The sequence below is a fragment of the Sporothrix schenckii genome (assembly GCF_000961545.1).
Source record: "Sporothrix schenckii 1099-18 chromosome Unknown Cont44, whole genome shotgun sequence".
NCBI classification, from domain to species: domain Eukaryota; kingdom Fungi; phylum Ascomycota; class Sordariomycetes; order Ophiostomatales; family Ophiostomataceae; genus Sporothrix; species Sporothrix schenckii.
The window spans coordinates 2,056,704-2,074,144 of record NW_015971145.1 but is presented as its reverse complement, the minus strand read 5'-3'; the positions used below and the strand labels follow the sequence as shown (position 1 = coordinate 2,074,144).

General features: G+C 55.3%; 6 protein-coding genes across 6 annotated transcripts; 1 reads left to right on the top strand and 5 right to left on the bottom strand.

The window, feature by feature from the left end:
• Nucleotides 1–263: 263 nt before the first annotated feature.
• On the bottom strand, nucleotides 264–494 carry SPSK_10196 (uncharacterized protein; the record flags this gene model as incomplete). The annotated part of the gene is made up of 1 exon (XM_016736744.1): nucleotides 264–494. The coding sequence occupies one exon, from the start codon at nucleotides 492–494 to the stop codon at nucleotides 264–266; it is 231 nt and encodes a 76-aa protein (XP_016587410.1).
• A 2,881-nt stretch (nucleotides 495–3,375) lies between these two features.
• Nucleotides 3,376–5,145, bottom strand: SPSK_08952 (uncharacterized protein; the record flags this gene model as incomplete). Its single annotated transcript, XM_016735536.1, has 2 exons — nucleotides 3,376–4,069; nucleotides 4,148–5,145. The coding sequence occupies 2 exons, from the start codon at nucleotides 5,143–5,145 to the stop codon at nucleotides 3,376–3,378; spliced, it is 1,692 nt and encodes a 563-aa protein (XP_016587409.1).
• A 2,167-nt stretch (nucleotides 5,146–7,312) lies between these two features.
• On the top strand, nucleotides 7,313–8,440 carry SPSK_09458 (uncharacterized protein; the record flags this gene model as incomplete). The annotated part of the gene is made up of 1 exon (XM_016736030.1): nucleotides 7,313–8,440. The coding sequence occupies one exon, from the start codon at nucleotides 7,313–7,315 to the stop codon at nucleotides 8,438–8,440; it is 1,128 nt and encodes a 375-aa protein (XP_016587408.1).
• Nucleotides 8,441–8,800: 360 nt separating this feature from the next.
• SPSK_09155 (uncharacterized protein) lies at nucleotides 8,801–10,305 on the bottom strand (the record flags this gene model as incomplete). Its single annotated transcript, XM_016735734.1, has 2 exons — nucleotides 8,801–9,735; nucleotides 9,795–10,305. 2 exons carry the CDS (start codon nucleotides 10,303–10,305, stop codon nucleotides 8,801–8,803), a joined length of 1,446 nt encoding a protein of 481 aa, XP_016587407.1.
• A 2,283-nt stretch (nucleotides 10,306–12,588) lies between these two features.
• On the bottom strand, nucleotides 12,589–15,616 carry SPSK_08448 (cAMP-dependent protein kinase pathway protein (Som1); the record flags this gene model as incomplete). The annotated part of the gene is made up of 5 exons (XM_016735045.1): nucleotides 12,589–12,750; nucleotides 12,821–13,129; nucleotides 13,219–14,665; nucleotides 14,710–14,876; nucleotides 14,963–15,616. The coding sequence occupies 5 exons, from the start codon at nucleotides 15,614–15,616 to the stop codon at nucleotides 12,589–12,591; spliced, it is 2,739 nt and encodes a 912-aa protein (XP_016587406.1).
• Nucleotides 15,617–16,577: 961 nt separating this feature from the next.
• On the bottom strand, nucleotides 16,578–16,964 carry SPSK_10034 (uncharacterized protein; the record flags this gene model as incomplete). The annotated part of the gene is made up of 1 exon (XM_016736596.1): nucleotides 16,578–16,964. The coding sequence occupies one exon, from the start codon at nucleotides 16,962–16,964 to the stop codon at nucleotides 16,578–16,580; it is 387 nt and encodes a 128-aa protein (XP_016587405.1).
• Nucleotides 16,965–17,441: the final 477 nt, after the last annotated feature.

Genomic DNA, 17,441 nt, shown 5'->3' with positions numbered 1-17,441 from the left:
AGAGGAAGGTGCAGAAAGACTGGGGGCACACGTAACTACGGTCCCGAGGAGAAAGAAAGTACAAAATTGCCAGTGGAGGAAAGCGCAAGCGGAAAGGAGTGCGAAAAAAAGTGGACAAACGCGGCAGGCAAACCTTACAGGGAATAGCAGGGGGAAGGTGTAAGGGACAGAATTGACATCTAGGCCTTGGCTAGGGGACATACGGAGTAGGCTTAGAAGCTGCCCAGGCTGTGGCAACGAGATTGTCGTGAAGAGCACCAAAATTAGCAGCGGCTCGCTTCATCGTTCTTGCCATGAATGTGGACATGCTGTTGACCCACAGCCGGAGCGGCCGCCAGCAACACAGCAGGAAAGTGCGAAGGAGGCTGTTGCGTCCCCCACAGCAGAACATTCTTCAGTGGAAAACTCAACGGGTTTCCCTTTACCTGACTGAGCATGTCGTACTTGTCAGCAAGTTGCGGCTCTCGTGAGATGGGATCGGTATTCATTGGCATACCGGAGTAAACAAGACAAAAAATCAAGTTCCTCGCCGAAATACCTTAAAATGTCCCTGGCCTCCACTGCTTTTACATATGCCTCAAGGACAGGAGGAGGTTTGAAAAGAATCCGCTCCAGCAGCAGGTGGAAAAAGCGCTGGGAAGGTGCGATTCTCTGCGACAACAGAGTACTTTCGATGTGCTGCAACTACGTCGGGCACACCTTCCTCGCTACAACATCCCTTCCGCACCTCCACCAGCCATGCCAATTTCCGGGCGTTTAGGAAGGAACAGAGGACTACGAACATATTTTGTGGCCGGGCAGGAAAGGACTGAAGCCGAAAAATAGGAAAGAGCCAAGTCGTTCTTTCTCATACTGTTGTGGACTCTGCTGCTGGACGAATTCCAAGATTGTCTTCCGAGCAACAGGCAGTTACTCTCTTATTTATCATCACCACTCCCCGCCGCCAAGAAGCTCCAGTCTTTTCAGTGCCCGGCTCTCGGCCTTTCTCCAAGACCCTTATGGCTCGATGGACCACCGCTTGGTACGCGCCCGATATCACCAGCACTGCGAGCGGATAAATTGGCCAACAAGAAGACAGCAGGCCCAAAACGGCATGGAGCACGAGTGGCACAAGGCAACCCTCTTCGTCAGGGGCAGAATTCTTGACACGATTCCAGTTGAAGGCCCTGTTGGAGAATATGTCCCCTTTGTCGTCCCGGTGTTCTGTTTGTCCTGTTTGTCTGTCATGCGTCTCCTCGTCAGATGGTCAGGCACAACAGAGTTGCCGTGCAATAACGAATCTCCGTGCCAGTTTGCCAGCGCCTATTAGGGAGAACGACAAAAGGGTCCTGTTTGAATCCGAGACAAGACTCAATGAAGCTACTGTCGTCTCGCTCCAGCGCATGGCGAGACAACATGCGTGCGAAAAAAGGTCGCTATTCCACACTACAGGGGGCCTTGTCTTTGCGATCGCTCCGCGCCGCGGATGATCCGCTCTGGAGAGGGCGATGACCAGAAAACGTATTGACTTGGCCCACGGATGTCGGCAATGGCTTGAAGAGGATGCGATCGACGGAACAGTGGCTGCCAGCGATATGCACCGCATTTCCCGTCCACCATAAGATATTGCCGTTTTCATCGTTTTACAACCCCTGGAACCAGCGCCAATTTTCTTGGAGACGACGGCACACTCACACGACAAGCCACTCCCGTCGCGCGTGTTGATATTTGCCTTCGGGATCTACGACGTACGACAGCATCAACCTGACATGACGGCTTACAAGCCTCGAAACAAAGGCGGACAATTCAAGTCAATTTCTAGGCGGGAATAACGGCGACATGCCAGCTCGACCTGGTTTTCCTGCCAATAACTGAAGCAGTGGACACATTTGTTTAATGAAAACTACAGCAGGCGAAGCGAAGATTCTTCAAGCAAGCCCCCCTCCTCCCCCCTCTTAAAAATAAACTGACTCGACAACCCGCCAGTGCCCAACCAAAAGGTCCAGAACGATGCAGCATGGTAATTACACATCTTCTACAGGGGTGCGCAGTATTACTGCAGGGGCATGTGCGACTCAATTCCATAGCCAAGACCAAAAAGGGCCAGACATCCCAGTTGGGATTGTCCCCGAGCACGTTTCTGCCAAGCACAGCAGGGCTGACCGGGGTGTCTCTTGACGCCACATTAACAGACAATAAACAGCATATTTTTCCCGCGATACTATTTTACACAAAATTTCAGTGCGAATAACACGGTTTGGTGACAACAAACAGAAACCAGAATTCGACCAACTTTAATCATTCTCCCTTCGCACAATGCGCACGTTTCGTGGTATTATTTCCTTGCTCCGCAGACGCGTGCAAAATGGTCACAGTGGATACAGATGTTTACTTAGTCTCTGTCGTTTCCCCCGTATACGCTACGACGAAAAGGGGCGAGGGTGGCAGGGGGTTTGAGCCCCATCAGAGGTTGCATCCGAAGGATCTGGTCAGAGATTTGTTAATACCAATGCAACAAGCAAAACAGCTCACTGACGGTCAATGGTGGTCTGTTCAATGGGCTGCACATTTGTCGCGCCATGGCGACAATTGGCCGCCTCCGGAATAAGTGTCGACAAAACAACAGAAGTCGACCAAGCATCGGAGTGAGAGTGCATGCACGGTCAACCAAATTCCAGCCGCCGGGACAAAACAGCAAGGGGACATTGTAGTGGGAAAAAAATCAAGCGTCGTCGCTAAGCTCTGGGCATCATCGATTTGTCACCATCTCCTCCTCGTTGATCTGGCTCCTCTTCTCCCTGTTTCCTTTCCTATTTTGACGGTGGCAAGAGTGCGCGTTTACAGGAGGAAGGGTCATTGCAGGCTAATTTCAAAAACAGCTGGTGTGGTGCGTGCGCCGAAAGGCGATGGGCACGACAGCGACATACGACAATCGCTGTCAATACGGCGAATACAGACTGGGTCAACATCCACAGCTGACTGCCGCTTACTTACGGCGTATTCACCGTACCAGCAAGTCCGTGGCATGCACAGCGCACGGCACATAATTTCGTACGTTCCGTACGTTGCGTACGTTGCATATGCCTGGTGTCAAAACGTCGTGTGCGCTGTAATTACCTTCAACAGACGGCGGGCGAACTGGAGCATCACTCGACGGTACCCTCGTATGCTGGTCGCAAGTGGTGTCATGAATGGTTGGATACGGATACTAATGTTAAGGGGAAATAATATACAAGAAAATGAAGATACGCAGTCTGAACATACGACCACGCCGGCATTCCAACGCCTGAGGCCTATGTCCTCAACGGCAAGAGACTTAGGTGACCGGAAGTGACAGGAACGGAAACAAAACTACCGGCAACACCAATACAATCCAGAGGTCTCCCTGCCACCTCACTACGACGGCGCCAGCACATCCTTGTCGGCCGCCCGCCAGGTGACGTTGGCAATGGGCACGTTCCAGGACGCGGTCTCGTCCGTCAGGCACTGTGTCTGGCCACCTGCTGTCGAGCAACTAAACGGCTTTGAGATGGCCGTCGTCGCGGTACCGCTGAAGAGAACCGGGCGCTCTCTGTCCAGGTCGCTGCAGATCCAGTCGGCCGCCAGTGTCAGCTGCTTGGCCGCAGCATCGTACGTATACGTGCAGTTGTACGGCGCTAGCGGGATCTCGTCGGCACCAAACGTGCAGTGGAACCACTGCGGCTTGCCCTCGACAGCCCTGCCCTGATAGACGCTGATCGGATAGGTGGCCTCGTTGGTGCCAGTGGCAAGCCGGAGATCGAAGCCGACGGAGGTGATGTTCGCCGTCCTGTTTCCCTTAGGATCCCTGGGATCCGTGTCAATCTCGAAGCTGCTCAGCGTCCAGGCCGGCCCGACAATCGACGACACCGTGCAGCCGTCGGGCGTGGGCAGCGGATCGGTTACGGAGTACGGCGGCAGCGACGCTACCGTGCCGGGGTGCTGGGCCTGCAGTACAATGTCGCCATTGGACAGGCACGTCGTCTTGTTGCCCGCATTGTCGCCCGCGCCGACAGCGACGCTCGTGCAGTTGAGCGGCAGGACCGTGCTGCCACTGGCTGTGATGCTGACCCTACATGTTGTTAGTCTCGACGTGCGCCGTTCCATACCACTCCCCCCCTTCCCTCGATTCGAATTTTACAGCACTCACGGTTTCCCCTCGTCCGTGTCGTCGCAGTACCATGTCTGGTTCACGGTAAAGTTGAACGTTGCCGGCTCAAAGAGCGCCTGTGTCTGGATCCGGTACCGGTCCCTGCCGAGAAAGTCGTAGCCCTGTCCGGCGCAGGTAAAGGACACCGGTTTGGTCGACAGGTCGTCGGACAAGAAGCCCGTGCAGCCGGCCTGGTACCCAATCGCGTGGTTGATGACCTGCAGCATCAGCGTCTGCGATGAGATCGCGGTCGCCCCGTTGTCGCCCGTCTGGTTGAGATAGTAGACGCTCTGCAGCGACCACGAGGGTGGTTTGCTGGCCGCCGCCGAGCAGCCGGCCTTGCTGTGGCCAATGGGGCCCTCGGCGGGAGCCGAGTGGATGGCCACGGGCGCGGCGAGGTTGCCCCGGACGAGCAGGGGCGAGTCGACCGCTACACAGCCGCCGGCGGCGTCGCACGTGAGCACCGTGGAACTGCTGCCGGCTGCCGAGAAGTTGATTGGCTTGACCGCCGCCGTCGTGCGGTCGCTGCAGGCCCACCTCTGCCGAAGCAGCACATTCGCCGCCGTGCCTTTGGCCGTCACGCGCACGAGCGCCAGCAGCGAGTCGTCGCTGGGCGCAGGATCCGTCTGCACATCACAGTGCGCATACACGTTGGGCTTGCTCTCGTCGGCCGTGGCGTTGGCGCAGCCAATGAAGGCGGTGTAGTTGGTGGCGCGATTGAGGAGGTCGAACGTGACGCTGTCGTCGGTGCGGTTGAAGGTCAAATCGCGGACGAACCAGCTCGGCGTCGAAAAGGAGCTGGTGGTGCAGCCGAGAATGGGCGCCGCAGCAGCAGTAGTGTCGCCATTTTGTGCATTTATTTTGGCAACAGTCGTGGCCGACGCGAGGGCGTGGCCCGGCAGCTCGATGGTGAAGCCGGCGGCGTCCTGGAGGTGGTCGGTGGCCATGAGAATGACCGCCTCGGCCGTGGCGGCCAACAGGGCAAGATGGAGACGCATCTGGGAGAGGGTTGACAGACGACTGGAACGAATGAGCGACAATGTTGGTTTGTATCAAAAGGAATGGCGGTGCAAGTGCTGCGGCCGTTGGGTATTAAAGGAGTGTACGTGGTCGGTGTGTTTACTGATTTCGAAGATCGTGAGATTGTCAACCTTGCCTCGCGAGAGACCCAGGAACAAAAATCAACAAGGGCAGATCTCTTCTGCACAACGTGGTAGCAGCTCATGTGCCATGTTGTTCCCCAGACCTCCTGCCCCTTTCCCTTCCCTTTTCCCCCTATTGTCCCTTTTTGCCCTCTGCACCCACAATGTCGGCTTCATTTAGCCACCATGTGCTCAAGGCCGGACGTTGGAAGCCTGCGGAAATTTTGGAGGGGCTGGAATGAGCAGTCTGACTCGCCTATCCGCGCGCCCAAGCGAATATAGCCATATTAAAGATTTTAAACAACCTTCGACTGTCTTACACGCATCCCGTTTTTCGATGCCGACCAAACGAAACAAAACGAAGTAGACAGGGCGGCCGGCTAAACTCCTGTTTATCTACTATCCGGCAGTCAGACTAGGTCAATATCAAAATTACGAAAGAACAATTATGTTTGGCCATAACCGTATATGCTCTGTTTCCCGTTTTTCATGAATGTAATTTGACCAGGGTGGATGTCGTTGGTGGCGGTGCCTTCTTTTCAGCCACCACGACTGATGCAGCAATTGCCCCAGAATCCGTCAACAACGGTCAATAGATTGAAGACTCAAACACGAATACAATTGTAAAGGTGCGAGGGCCTATTTGGCGGCGGTGACGCTAGGAGAGCGTTGCTCAAAGCACCTTGAAGCGTACGCTTCACAACTCCCACATCAAACGAATTCACAGAACATATGGCACAGCACTTGGAGAGGAAATTATGCGAATTTGTATTTTGTTGCGCCACAGGAGTACCCAACGCATACATATAGCAGATTCAATATTGTCGCGGGTACGGTGCCGCCCTGCTATCATTTTTGTCGTTTTGATGTGCTTGTGGGATGTTTTTGTGTTTTGTGTTTGGTGCCGTTATTCATCCTCGTTGTCCATTTCTGTATCCCACTGGAGCTTCCAAGGCCTGCCTCTCCCAGTCTATGCGTCGTAACCTTGCTGTCGTACAAATACATCACCGACGCGTATACTTCCGGACAAGTGTCGTTCAGCTGGTCATTGGTATATACAAAGAAGGAGATATTTCGGCCGATCAGTGATGCGTCTTCACAGTCTCGGTATCCGCAGATGCTATTGTGCGCTCATCTTCTGGCCGTACCATCCCTTTGCAGTTCATCTGTCCGCTCGTCTGTTCGTTCGCCGTGTGTCGCTTATTGCCTGTGGAATGTCAGCGTCCAGCCCTCACCACATCTTCATTCGCCTCCGTCTCGGCATGCACTTACGGCGGCAGCAGGAACTCGCCCCAGGAGCTGGCCAAGAAGGCAGTGCCGACAGCAAAGGCGGCAATGCCCTTGACAAACGAAGCGTTCTCGGCCGCCGTCAGGCTGTCGTAGGTCGACCGGAAGAAGCCCTTGGGCTGCAGCGTCTGGCCGCCGGCCTTTTCGACCTGCACGATCTGTCTTGGCTGGTACATTTTGTGTGTGTGTGTGTGTGTGTTGACGTGAGAAATATCGTGTATCGTCGTTGTTCGTGTCGTGCGCGTCGTGTCGTCTCAGTCGTCTGTCGTCGTCTGTCGTCGCCGTTGACGTCAAAGTCGCAAACCAGAATGCGAATTTTTTTGGTGGCGCTAATGGAGTCGACGCCACACTCCGGCTACCAATTGTGGCTGGTGAACCCGCTTCTGAGGAAATGTAAGCTAATACCGTTAGCGACCAATCACGCCCCAATTCAGCGGCGATGCACTGTAAGACAGCTTCACCATCCCCAGACGAACAATGATCACCAAGCACTCATAACACACCTTATTCTATGCTTACATATTCCGACATATTTGCCAGAGCATTAAACAGTTATACAAAGCTCATTTTTAGGAATTTTTGCTAAAGCCAGCCATCATCTGACTGAAAAAGACAGGCCAACGGGAGCTCTCTCTCAGGCATCTGTTCCCTCATCTCATCTTCGTCCCACATTCAACTCAAAAGTCCTGTATCGGACCTCACATTCTCAGCACACCTCAGCACGTCTCGGCCAGCCATGGCTGACCCAGCACGAACTCCGGCTTCGTCTGGGGTCTCACCGGGCCCTGGCGGATTTGTTCCGGGTAGCTCTGGTCTCATGTCACCCACGCCCAGCCATGCCTCCTCGGCACGCAGCACCAGCTCCGCCCTCGGTCTGCCACACCCCCGCAGCCATCCATTGCGGCCGGGCTCTTCCAAGGAGGAGATTGTGCGCCGTTTCGTCAGCGATCGTCTCTTGCACATTAGTCGGCGGTTTGTAAAACGAAGTGGTATTGTCGAGGCGGGCAGCGGCGACGACGTTGACGACGACGACGACGACGACATCAACAACAACCTCGACAACAACAACGGTGGCAGCAGCCACCATGACACAGCCGGCTATGCATCCATGGGTGAGCTGTGCCGCGACCTCGACGCGCTGCTCAACAACCTGTGGCGGTCCGGCACCCCCTCTTTGCAGGTGCAGTACCTTTTGAGCATCGCGAGCGAGCTCATTGCATGGATGGAGGGCTTTCCGCCGTCGCCGCGCGCGACACTCGCCCTGCTGCGCAAACTCGACTATTGCTTTGCAAGCTTGGTGGTGGGCGAGGACCTCGAGACGCGCGAGACGCTGCCCGGGTTCGAGGGCGGCAGCACCAACAGCTACCGCCGGGTGGGCCTGTCGCGGACGGACATGGTGCGGTGCCGAAGCATTGCCGAGCAGACGCGCATGGTCGTGGTGGATGTGTTCCGACGCGGCCCGCCCGACCCTCTGGACGAGAGGAATGCGAACACTACGAATCCTTCGCGTAGCGGCCGGTCTCGGGCAGCACAGGGACCGAGCCAGCGTCGCCGCGAAGACAGAGAAGGGACCGTCGGCACAGAGGCGTCCTCGACTGTCCAAGGCGAGGAAACAGACGCAGAGCGGGAGACAACAGCCGAGCCGACCGACGACGATGCCACTACGCTGGCCGATGAAGGCGACGACGACGACGACGCCAGCGACGACGACGTCAGTGACGTTCAGATGAGCGTAGCACGCGTCTACGAGTTCACACTCGTCAAGTTGGGCCAGGCGCTTGGCGACCAGCCGGCTCGTATCGGCGATTTCGAGCCGCCCGGCGACCGCATGGTGCTGGAAGACGAGAACGACGATGAGTACTAGATGTCAGTAGCCAGGTTGAATGATGTATGTCGTAATGAATGTATGATAACGAAGCACGAACAACCTTTTACTGAAAAGCAACGAAGAACACAACCCCATATGGAAATCAAATATGGGGTATAAATGATTGTGACACTTGCCATATAGAAGTAGCATCTTGCCTCTCGATTAAGTGTCGAAAATCCGACTCGCAATATTAAAAGTGCAGACCCTTGTCTGTCCAAGTAGCTACCAACAGAAAGAAACAACATGACGTCCTTCGCCGATCAACATGCATCAACGTTGTAGTGAAGAATCTCCAGTGCTTATATCCCTACCCCCTCAACAACAGCTCCGTCAAACTTCCTTAGTGTAGGCCCGTTACCCAGGCAGCTCCGAGTAATTGTTGTGCTCCATGGTGGGCACACCGTGGTATGCAGCCATGCGCCGGTCATCATACGGAATCTCGGGGATGGGCTCGCTCGTCACGCTCGGGCCACTGCCTTGGTGGCCCCAAGCAACCGGCGGTGTCCGTCGCAGGTCGTGCATGGCCACTGCGTCTGAGCTAAAGCGGGCTTGTGCATAGCTGTAGTGTCGCTGGGGGTGCGGTTGGTGCAGATGAAGCGGCGCCTGTGGCTGTTGCTGGAAGAGCGGCTGCTGCTGTTGCTGTTGCTGTTGCTGTTGGCTTTGCTGGTACTGCTGGAATGAGCTCAGCATGCTCCCTGAACGGAGACTTTCGGCACACGGGCCACTTAGTACAGATCTAGTGTCCGGCATCGGTGCGGCTGGACCGCCGTCGCCAGCACCCATGTTGCTCAGTAGTGTTTTGCTCGGACGTCGACTGAGAAGGCTTCCAGATCGAAACATGGACCCCTCCAGCACCGAATTCAGGATAACGTCGTCGGGCACATCACGCGGTGGCGGCGACTCGGCCGGGGCCGGTTCGTCCCGTTTCCGGCGGCGCCAGAGAAAGTACCCTATGACGGCGGCAGCAATAATAGAAGCACCTCCGATGGTGACGCCCACGGCCAGAGGGACGTTCGAGCCAGAGTTTGACGAAGGTGAGGATGTGGGCGGAGGATCCATCGTCGACAATGGATTGCCCGATGTTGTCGACGCCACAGACGGTCCAGACACACCGCTTGAGAAACCTGTAGGTGCAGTGGTTCCAGGTGCGGTAACAAGCCCGGTGGTTGCATTCCCGCCACTTGGAGAGGATGTCATCGAGGTTGCCGTCGAGGTGGATGCTGAGGTAGGTGCTACAGTATGAGCAGTTTTGGACGGCGAGATGCCAATTGTGGTAAACGAAACAGGTCCTATCACGTTAGAAACGACCGCTTGATGAAAATCCGCAACGAGGATCAAGAGAACTCACTCGGCAGCGAAACAATAAAAGCACCCGTGGAACAGTTGGCCTTGTGCATGTTGCCATCAGCGCAGTACCAGTCTGTGTTAGACCCAGGGCACGGGATGATGCCCACGTCCGTGTGCGGCGAGATTCCGGAGCCCTTGATGCACACCGTCGGGCAGTTCTTGTCCTGGCTCCAGTCCTTGAACGTGCAGCTGCCGCGGTAGTAGACACTGGTGTCCAGGTTGCTTGCGTACGCGCTGTCAATCATATCAGTCGAGCCACCCGCGGACGAGCGACTCATGCACACGCCGTTCGACAAACAAACATCGCCCGTGCCGCAGCAGAGTCCGATGGCGCCACCATTGGGCGAGTAGCAAGGTTGATGCTCGTCGTTCTCGGTCCCGTCGGGCCAGTAGCAGTCGGCACGCACACCGCTTGCCAGAATGGCGGCGGCTATGACGACGGTGAAATATGTCCAGAAATGGCGAGACGGTGATAATGGTGTACAAAATCCCAACGGCGAGATGACGGCCATAGTTTCAGGGTGGTCGAGGTCGTGATGAATATCTGAGAAACGCAACGATGCGTCTCTTTGTATCAACCTCTTCAATGATGAATAGAGCTCAGACTCTGATGTCCCGCTTCTTTGTATGTTCTCTTGTAATCAAGCAGCCGAGTTTGGTTATCGTTCCATGGGCCGCTTTGCCCGTTTGATGCGAGTGATGGCGGCGGTGATGATAATGACAAGATGTGGAAGAGCAAAATTGAAACGGCAAAATAAAATTCTTCCAAGGAAAAGGCAGGATAAGAAACCGCGGGCAGGTGTCAATCATAACAGTGAAAGGCAGGAGCCACCGAGACAAGCAAGTTGTGGGTGGAAGGTGGGCGTGTACCCAAAAAGGAAAGAGCAGTCGACAAGAACTTCCCTTCGTTCCTTCCTCAACTCTGTCCCTCCCACCCCCCTCGCCCTGGTCTCTTTCCCTTATCGTCCGTATTAGACCAGGAACAAAAGGCCGAAAGAAGGCAAAAGCACAGAGCCATTGTGAGCCGTTCTATCTCCAGTCGCAACGTGACAGTCGCTTCCTTTGCGCAACGTCCAAAGCTCTCTGCACAACGGCATCTCATGGGTAGACAAGACTGGAACACAAGCATTGCATTGACAAAGGCTCGTAAACGAGCACGGGTGTACCCCTCTTGGGAGTGTTTGCAAGACCCGGACCGTCGGAAAATGGAACAACCTCGTTTCGTTTCGATCCAGTGGCCGCCCCAGTGACACCTTGACGTTGTGCTCTTTTTGCGGGACGGCAAGGTAAGGAAATGGGAAAAGAAGAGCCAGCAACGGAACGAGTGCTGCAAGTAGTGCAGCGGCTGGAGAGGTGTGGCCGGTGGACATATGTTGACTCAGGGGAGTTACTCAGAAAGGCTGAAATTGAGCTGGACATAACATATATTTTGTTCCTACTAGGATATCATACCTCTTTTTTCCGGCCGTCATGTAGTTAGATACAGAAATATGTGGCTCAAGACTATTACAAAACTTGAATGCCAAGCTAGTTCTCCATTCGTATTGGCAGGGAAGAGAGAGGGTTAGAATAAGCCACGAACGTCACAAGGCACAAAATGATGTGGGAGGAACAATTGACAACGTTGAAATAGATATATCGACCAAACAAAGTGATAGACAAGCAAACAACTCGACGAAAACAAACACAAAAACACACCAACTTCCGCCCGAGTCCTCCCTTCCCTTTTGAAGAATCCCTTTCCCCCGATTCCATCGTCCCAAGAGACATATAATAAAAGAGGTGGACGAAAACGAAAACGACAAGCCAATAAAAAAGTGCGGGAAACAAAGATGAAGAAACGAGAGCAAACTCGAGGACAGAGAGGTGCAAAGGAAAGGATAACAGTGGGGAAGCTCTCGAGAAGGAGAGAGATTTAGGTGAGAAAAGGGGTGAAGGATGAAGAGAAAAAGAGGACGAGAACGCGGAGAGTAAAAGCACACAGGCTCTAATAGATACATATACACGAACAAAGGGGAAGGGCCAATCAAGCCTAATATTTCCTGCCCACACATCTGCTCGTCTCATCTCGTTCCTCTTTCGTATATTTCCGCGCACGCAAACATTGCCGACAGAAATGTGTGGCTTCCTGGTGGAACAAGAAAGAACTGCCGCAGATGCAGAAGCGTCAAAGTGCAGTAAGCGGCGCACGAGTCAGACGCTGTTTCGAAGGGTCGGTTTCGTCATAGAGACGGCCTGGAAAGGATAAAAGTCTAGCCAGGTCGACGGCCAGAAATGGCCCGCATAAGAACAGAGTAGAAAACGTCATTTTGTAGTAATTGTGTATCAAGTCGTGGGCAAAATCCCACCGGATGCCGAGGCGTTGTCGCGTAGTGACCATGGGAGCAAAAACGTTGACGAGTGCAAACAGTCGGTGAATTTTGGAGAGAGCAAAAAATGGTCGCAAAATATCGACGGAAGACAGGAGATAAGAACGACGAACGCATCACAATCAACAAGATAATGACGGCGGAAAGACGATCAATGACAAAAGAAAAAGGTCCCAGGAAAACGCCTCAAGAAAGAAATGCTGCCCGGATTAAAAGCGCACAAAACAAAATTGCAAAGTCAAAAAGAACAACGGAACAACACGCATCATAGGCGAGATAGTGTCAAAGAGAAAATGTTGTCCAGATGCGAGATGTAGGGGATAATATCGACAGCAAGCAAAGTAAGTCGGTTGCAGAGTGCGGAGATCGGCTCCACAATTGGCGAACAAAAGGTCTGTATCACCAGGCCAAGAACCAGTGCTCCATCTAGTCAGCACCGATCTCGCCCGTGCCTTCAATACCAAAAGTGGCCGAGCCAAAGTCAAAGCCGCTGCCGTCTTCGTTGGTCTCGTGCAGGAACGTATCGAAGTCGAAGTCGTTGAGCACGTCTCCTGACGCCATAGGGTCGGCAAACTCGAGGCCAAACGTCTATAAAAAAAATGTTAGAGATCAAACCTGACACCACATCGCTCGGTTCAAAAAGCAAAAGAGCACGCACCATCGATGTGTTGTCCATGCCAAACGCCGAGTTCTGGTTGGGGTCAGCCGCGGCCGGTGCCGGTGGCGGGACAGGGGTCACGCCAGGCGCCGTAACAGCAGTCGGCTGGCCATTCGGAACATTGGCGCCAGCGGGAGGCGCTGACACGGCAGGGCCTGCCGGCTTGCCGTTGAAACCTGCCGCGTTGCCGGGCGTGATTGGCGTTGCCGGTGTCGGTGGCTCGGCATCGGTAGTCGAGGGTTCGCCGGCCGGTGTTGCTGCGGCGTTGAGGTTCGACGCGGACTTTTTCTGCGCGGCAGTCTGCGGTTTCTATAAGTTAGCGGGAGTGCACAACCAAATGACAGAAGCAGAGACCAAATCGATCTCCGCAGAACACAGCATAGATCCTTGTTCTGTACCTTCTTCGTAGCCTTGCCGTCCTTCTTCTTCGGGTTGGCCTTGGCGGCCGTCTGTGGCGTCGGGGGCGCCGCAGTACTTGTCTGGGGCGAGGCCGTTGTCCGCTGGTTGGCGCTGGCGGCAGCAGCACCAGGTGCGGACGGTGGCGGCATCGCTCTCTGCTGAGGTGTGCCCTGCGGCTGCGGGGCTTGCGGAGCACCGCCCTGCGGGCCGTTCATCGGACCGCCGTTGGGTGCACCCTGCTGCCACTGGATCGGAGGACCACCCTGGCCTGCAGCACCGGCCGCAGCGGCAGCCTGTTGCTGTTGCTGCTGCTGCTGACGAGCAGCAGCCATCATCTGCGGGTTCATGGGGCCGTTGAAAGGCATACCGGGGTGGGCGCCAGGGGTCCGCATGCCGTTCATTTGCTGAGCAGCCATGTTGCCGTCGACCTTGAAGAAGTTGGGCGCCATGGACGGGTCCATGTGCGTGTTCATAAAGTTCGCGGCGTTCGGTGAGCCGCGGGACTGCGTGTTGTCAGGCAGCGGTGAGCCCATGCCGTTGCCAGCCATCTGCTGGTTGTTGCGCTTCATCTGATCAGCAGGGCTAGGCGAGGCACCAGGGCGGCCACCCTGGGGCGACGAGCCAGGGAATTGCTGGCCGACGTTGGGCGCGCCGGGGCCGCCGGGGCCACCAGGAACGCCGGGCTGGCCAGGAGCACCAGGAACGCCCGGGGTGCCGACCGTGCCAACAGGGGTGCCGTCAGGGCGGCCCATGCCGACATTGCCGTCCTGCTCCTGGCGAGCCATCATCAAACGCTTCTTGTTCTGCTGTTCAAGGAGCATCAGCTGCATCTGATAGTCCTGCAGGGCGTGGTTGCTCCCACCGCCTGCCGGTGGAACGCCAGGCCCACCGCGCATAGCAGCGGGGCCGGCCAGCTCACCAGCATTGTAGAACGCATTCAGCGAAGCACCATCCGGGATCATAGGCGAGCCCTGGCCGGGAGGACCTGACACATTGGGCATGACCTTGTTTGGTAGTTGAGCGTTGTGATGCTGTTGCAGGTTTTGTGAGTAAGCCTGAATACTCTTGGCCTGGGCGGCGGGGGATTGCTGGGAGAACTGCTGGAGCTGCTCGGTGCTCAGACTAGCGGGGTTCACACCGTTGGCGAGAAACATCTGGTGAACCTGAGGGTTTATAGGACCGGTTCCTACCTGTTGGCCAGGCATGCCCTGAGCAACCGGACGACCGTTTTGCATCAGAGCCGCTTGGTTGGGGTTAAATGGCACACTGTCCAGGCGGGGTCTCTTGGAGGGCGACGGAGCATTGTCACCCGAGCCAGGAGACGAGGGGCGCGCGCGGTTGCCGTCAAGATCCGACGGGTCCCGCTGCATCTGGCCCTGTTTTGCCTGAAGCATATTCATACCTTGCGGGCTGTGGGGACGAGGAAAAACAAGAATTAGCGACGGCCTATGAGTTGTGGCGCTAGGAGCGGAAGGAAAGTAAAAACGAACATGTTCTGGCTATTCGCCATGGCCGTACGCGGGAGATTGTTCCCCTGCTTCATGGCGAGCATGCCGCCATTCTGCATATTGCGCATCATCATCTGCTGCTGCTGCTGCTGAAAATCGGGTCGAATTTGACGGAGCATGTCCTGTTGTTGGGCTTGACGAAGGCGAGACTGTGCATCAGAGAAGGAAACATTTTGTCAGCAACACGAAGACTTCGACAAGACAGGTGAAAGATCAAAGGAGATGAGAGACATACCTGCATGTGCTGCGTGTATTGGTTCACGCCAGAATGGTGACCCTTGCCCTTTTGTGCGTTGAACATTTCCCAGAAGAGGCAGAACCAGTCGAAGAGGAAACTACTATCCGACGGCATGGGTAAGTTCGGGGTCGGCAGGTCCTCGACGGTCTTTGCGTCGGCAAAGTCCTTGGAGTCGGTGTCCATAGCATCGTCGCCGACGCCATTGATAATGTTGCCGTTCTCGTCGCGGCGGCCGTCAGGGCCATCCTTCTGCAAGTTCACCTGCTGGCCAAGGATCGCGCGGGCGCAGTCCAGCATCTCATAGCGGAGGAAGTACTCGTAAATGTAGGTGTTGAGCAACGTGCGGTTGCCAATCTCCTGCATGGGGAGGCCCGGGGCCGGGCCCTGGGGTTGGCCGTGGGGCTGCCCTTGCGGAAGGCCCTGCTGTTGCTGCTGCTGTTGAAGTTGGAGTTGTGCCTGCTGCTGTTGCTGTTGCTGCTGAAGCTGCTGCTGCTGCTGGGCCTGCTGCTGTTGTTGTGCTTGCTGCTGGTTCTGCGGAGGCTGGGGCCGGTTTGCCGCGCCGGGCGGGACACCGACATTGTTCATCATACCCATCGGAGCGCCGACGGCACCAGTCATGGCGGCCATGTTGGCCATGTTGATGTTATTCATGATGCTCGGGGTAACGAGAACCAAGCGTTCAATAATGTGAACGCGATTGTAAGGAGGAGAAGGCCTTGAACTAGGGGGCGCGAAGAAACGCGGCGATCAGGTTGACGGAAAGCCAAGTCCCGACCACAGAAATCCAAGCGTGCCCCAAAAACAAGGCACGAGGAGCGAAAGAAAAGAACGAACAAAGAAAAGACACGCGTATTGGTGCCTATCCGATGCAGTTCCAAAGTCGCGATCCCCTGACAAGAAATCAAGTTGCAGGTGTGCAACCCTTTTTCTTTACTTTGAACTCGATGCTTCCAAGCCAGCAAGCGAACCACTTCATGCGGAGGAGAAACACAGAAAATAGGCCAGGGTTGCGACGCTAACGGCGAAGCAGAAATATAGCCCTTGATGGTGAGAAAGGAGGACTCGGCCGACACAGGTCTTGCTTATCCAGCTACTCCGGCGGAGCAACAGTTGATAGCGCAGAAGGCGTGTTTGAGTGGTGTGTTGCGGTTGAGAAAGCGGAAAATAGATAGACGAGCGTCACAGTGTGCAACGAATGCGATGCACAAAGAAGCAGCAACGACAAAAAGATAGGGAGGGGGAGAGGTACGGCAAAAAAGTCGCGGGAAGTTGCGTGTTACTATTCGATTCGGAGGGAGGCGGATTTTGACAAAGGTCGAAGCTGCTGACGAGAGAATCCGCCGGAATAAAGAGGAAAATGGTGGTCGAATCGAAATGCGAAGTATGGCGACGGGATGTGGCGATAAAATGGAAGGGCGGGTTTTCCCCCTTTGCGACAGGCGAAGGGGAGAGCAGCTCGCCGAGAAGCGTGGTGAGTGTTGTATGGAGACACGCTGTTGGTGTGCTAGCGAAACCAAAAAGCGGCCTCTGCAACCGTGGTCGGTGACAGCAAGAATGCAGAAATGAGCAAAGCGGCGATGATGCTGCCGGGAACAACAAAATGGGTTCTCCGTCAGCTCATTCGCGATGCCGGTGGCCTCGCCTGAGCCTCTGCTGCGTTGGATTGGGGCCACGCCCACAACTCGATCTCTAAGCGGATCGGTCGATTGCGAACAGAACCGCGCGGGCGAACGAAGGCGAACACATTAATAGGGGGAGGAAAGGCGACGTCGTCAATCAAAGCAAGTGTCGGCACGGTGAGGAAAAAGAAGAGAAACAAAAGAGAGGAGGAAACCAAAAGGAAAGGAAGAAGCGAATCGATACCAGGAAGGAGAAACAGGGCAGTCGCGAAGGGGAAAACAGAAAAGGGAAGGTCGAGATGTGCGAGAGGAATTTGGAACGGAGGGAAGGAGCAAACGGGGGTTGGGAGGCGCTGGGTGGAAGCAGCGAAGGACTGCATAGCGAAAGCGTGCAGCGGACAGCAGACAGCAGACAGCACATGGAGGGCTCTTGCCTGGGAACAATGTAAAGGGAAAACGTTGCAAATGGCAGGCGCAGTGGGCGACACCGCTAGCGGCCGCTGAGAAAGCTGCTAAAGGGCTGCTGTACGGTAGCTTTTGGTCCCTGTTTTTCTACAGCCGATTTTTAATTTTCGGGTGTTGCTGTTCTATCTCTCCAATCCTGCAGGGGGTAGTATGGCTTGCTGCTAGGGGTTGACGGGGCGCTGGGAGAGAACAAGGAGGAGGGGGGACTGCGATGGGCTAATGTGCGAAAACCCTCGCGCGGGCGCAGATTAAGGAATGGAGGAGTGGGGATGGCATGCGTAGATCCAGTACCGATGCCTGGATTGTAAGGCCGTATTGTCCAAATAGGGACTAGCGCTGTCCATTTACATGTATAGATGCCTCAGGCCAAAAGGAGTGTGTAAATTGGCCAC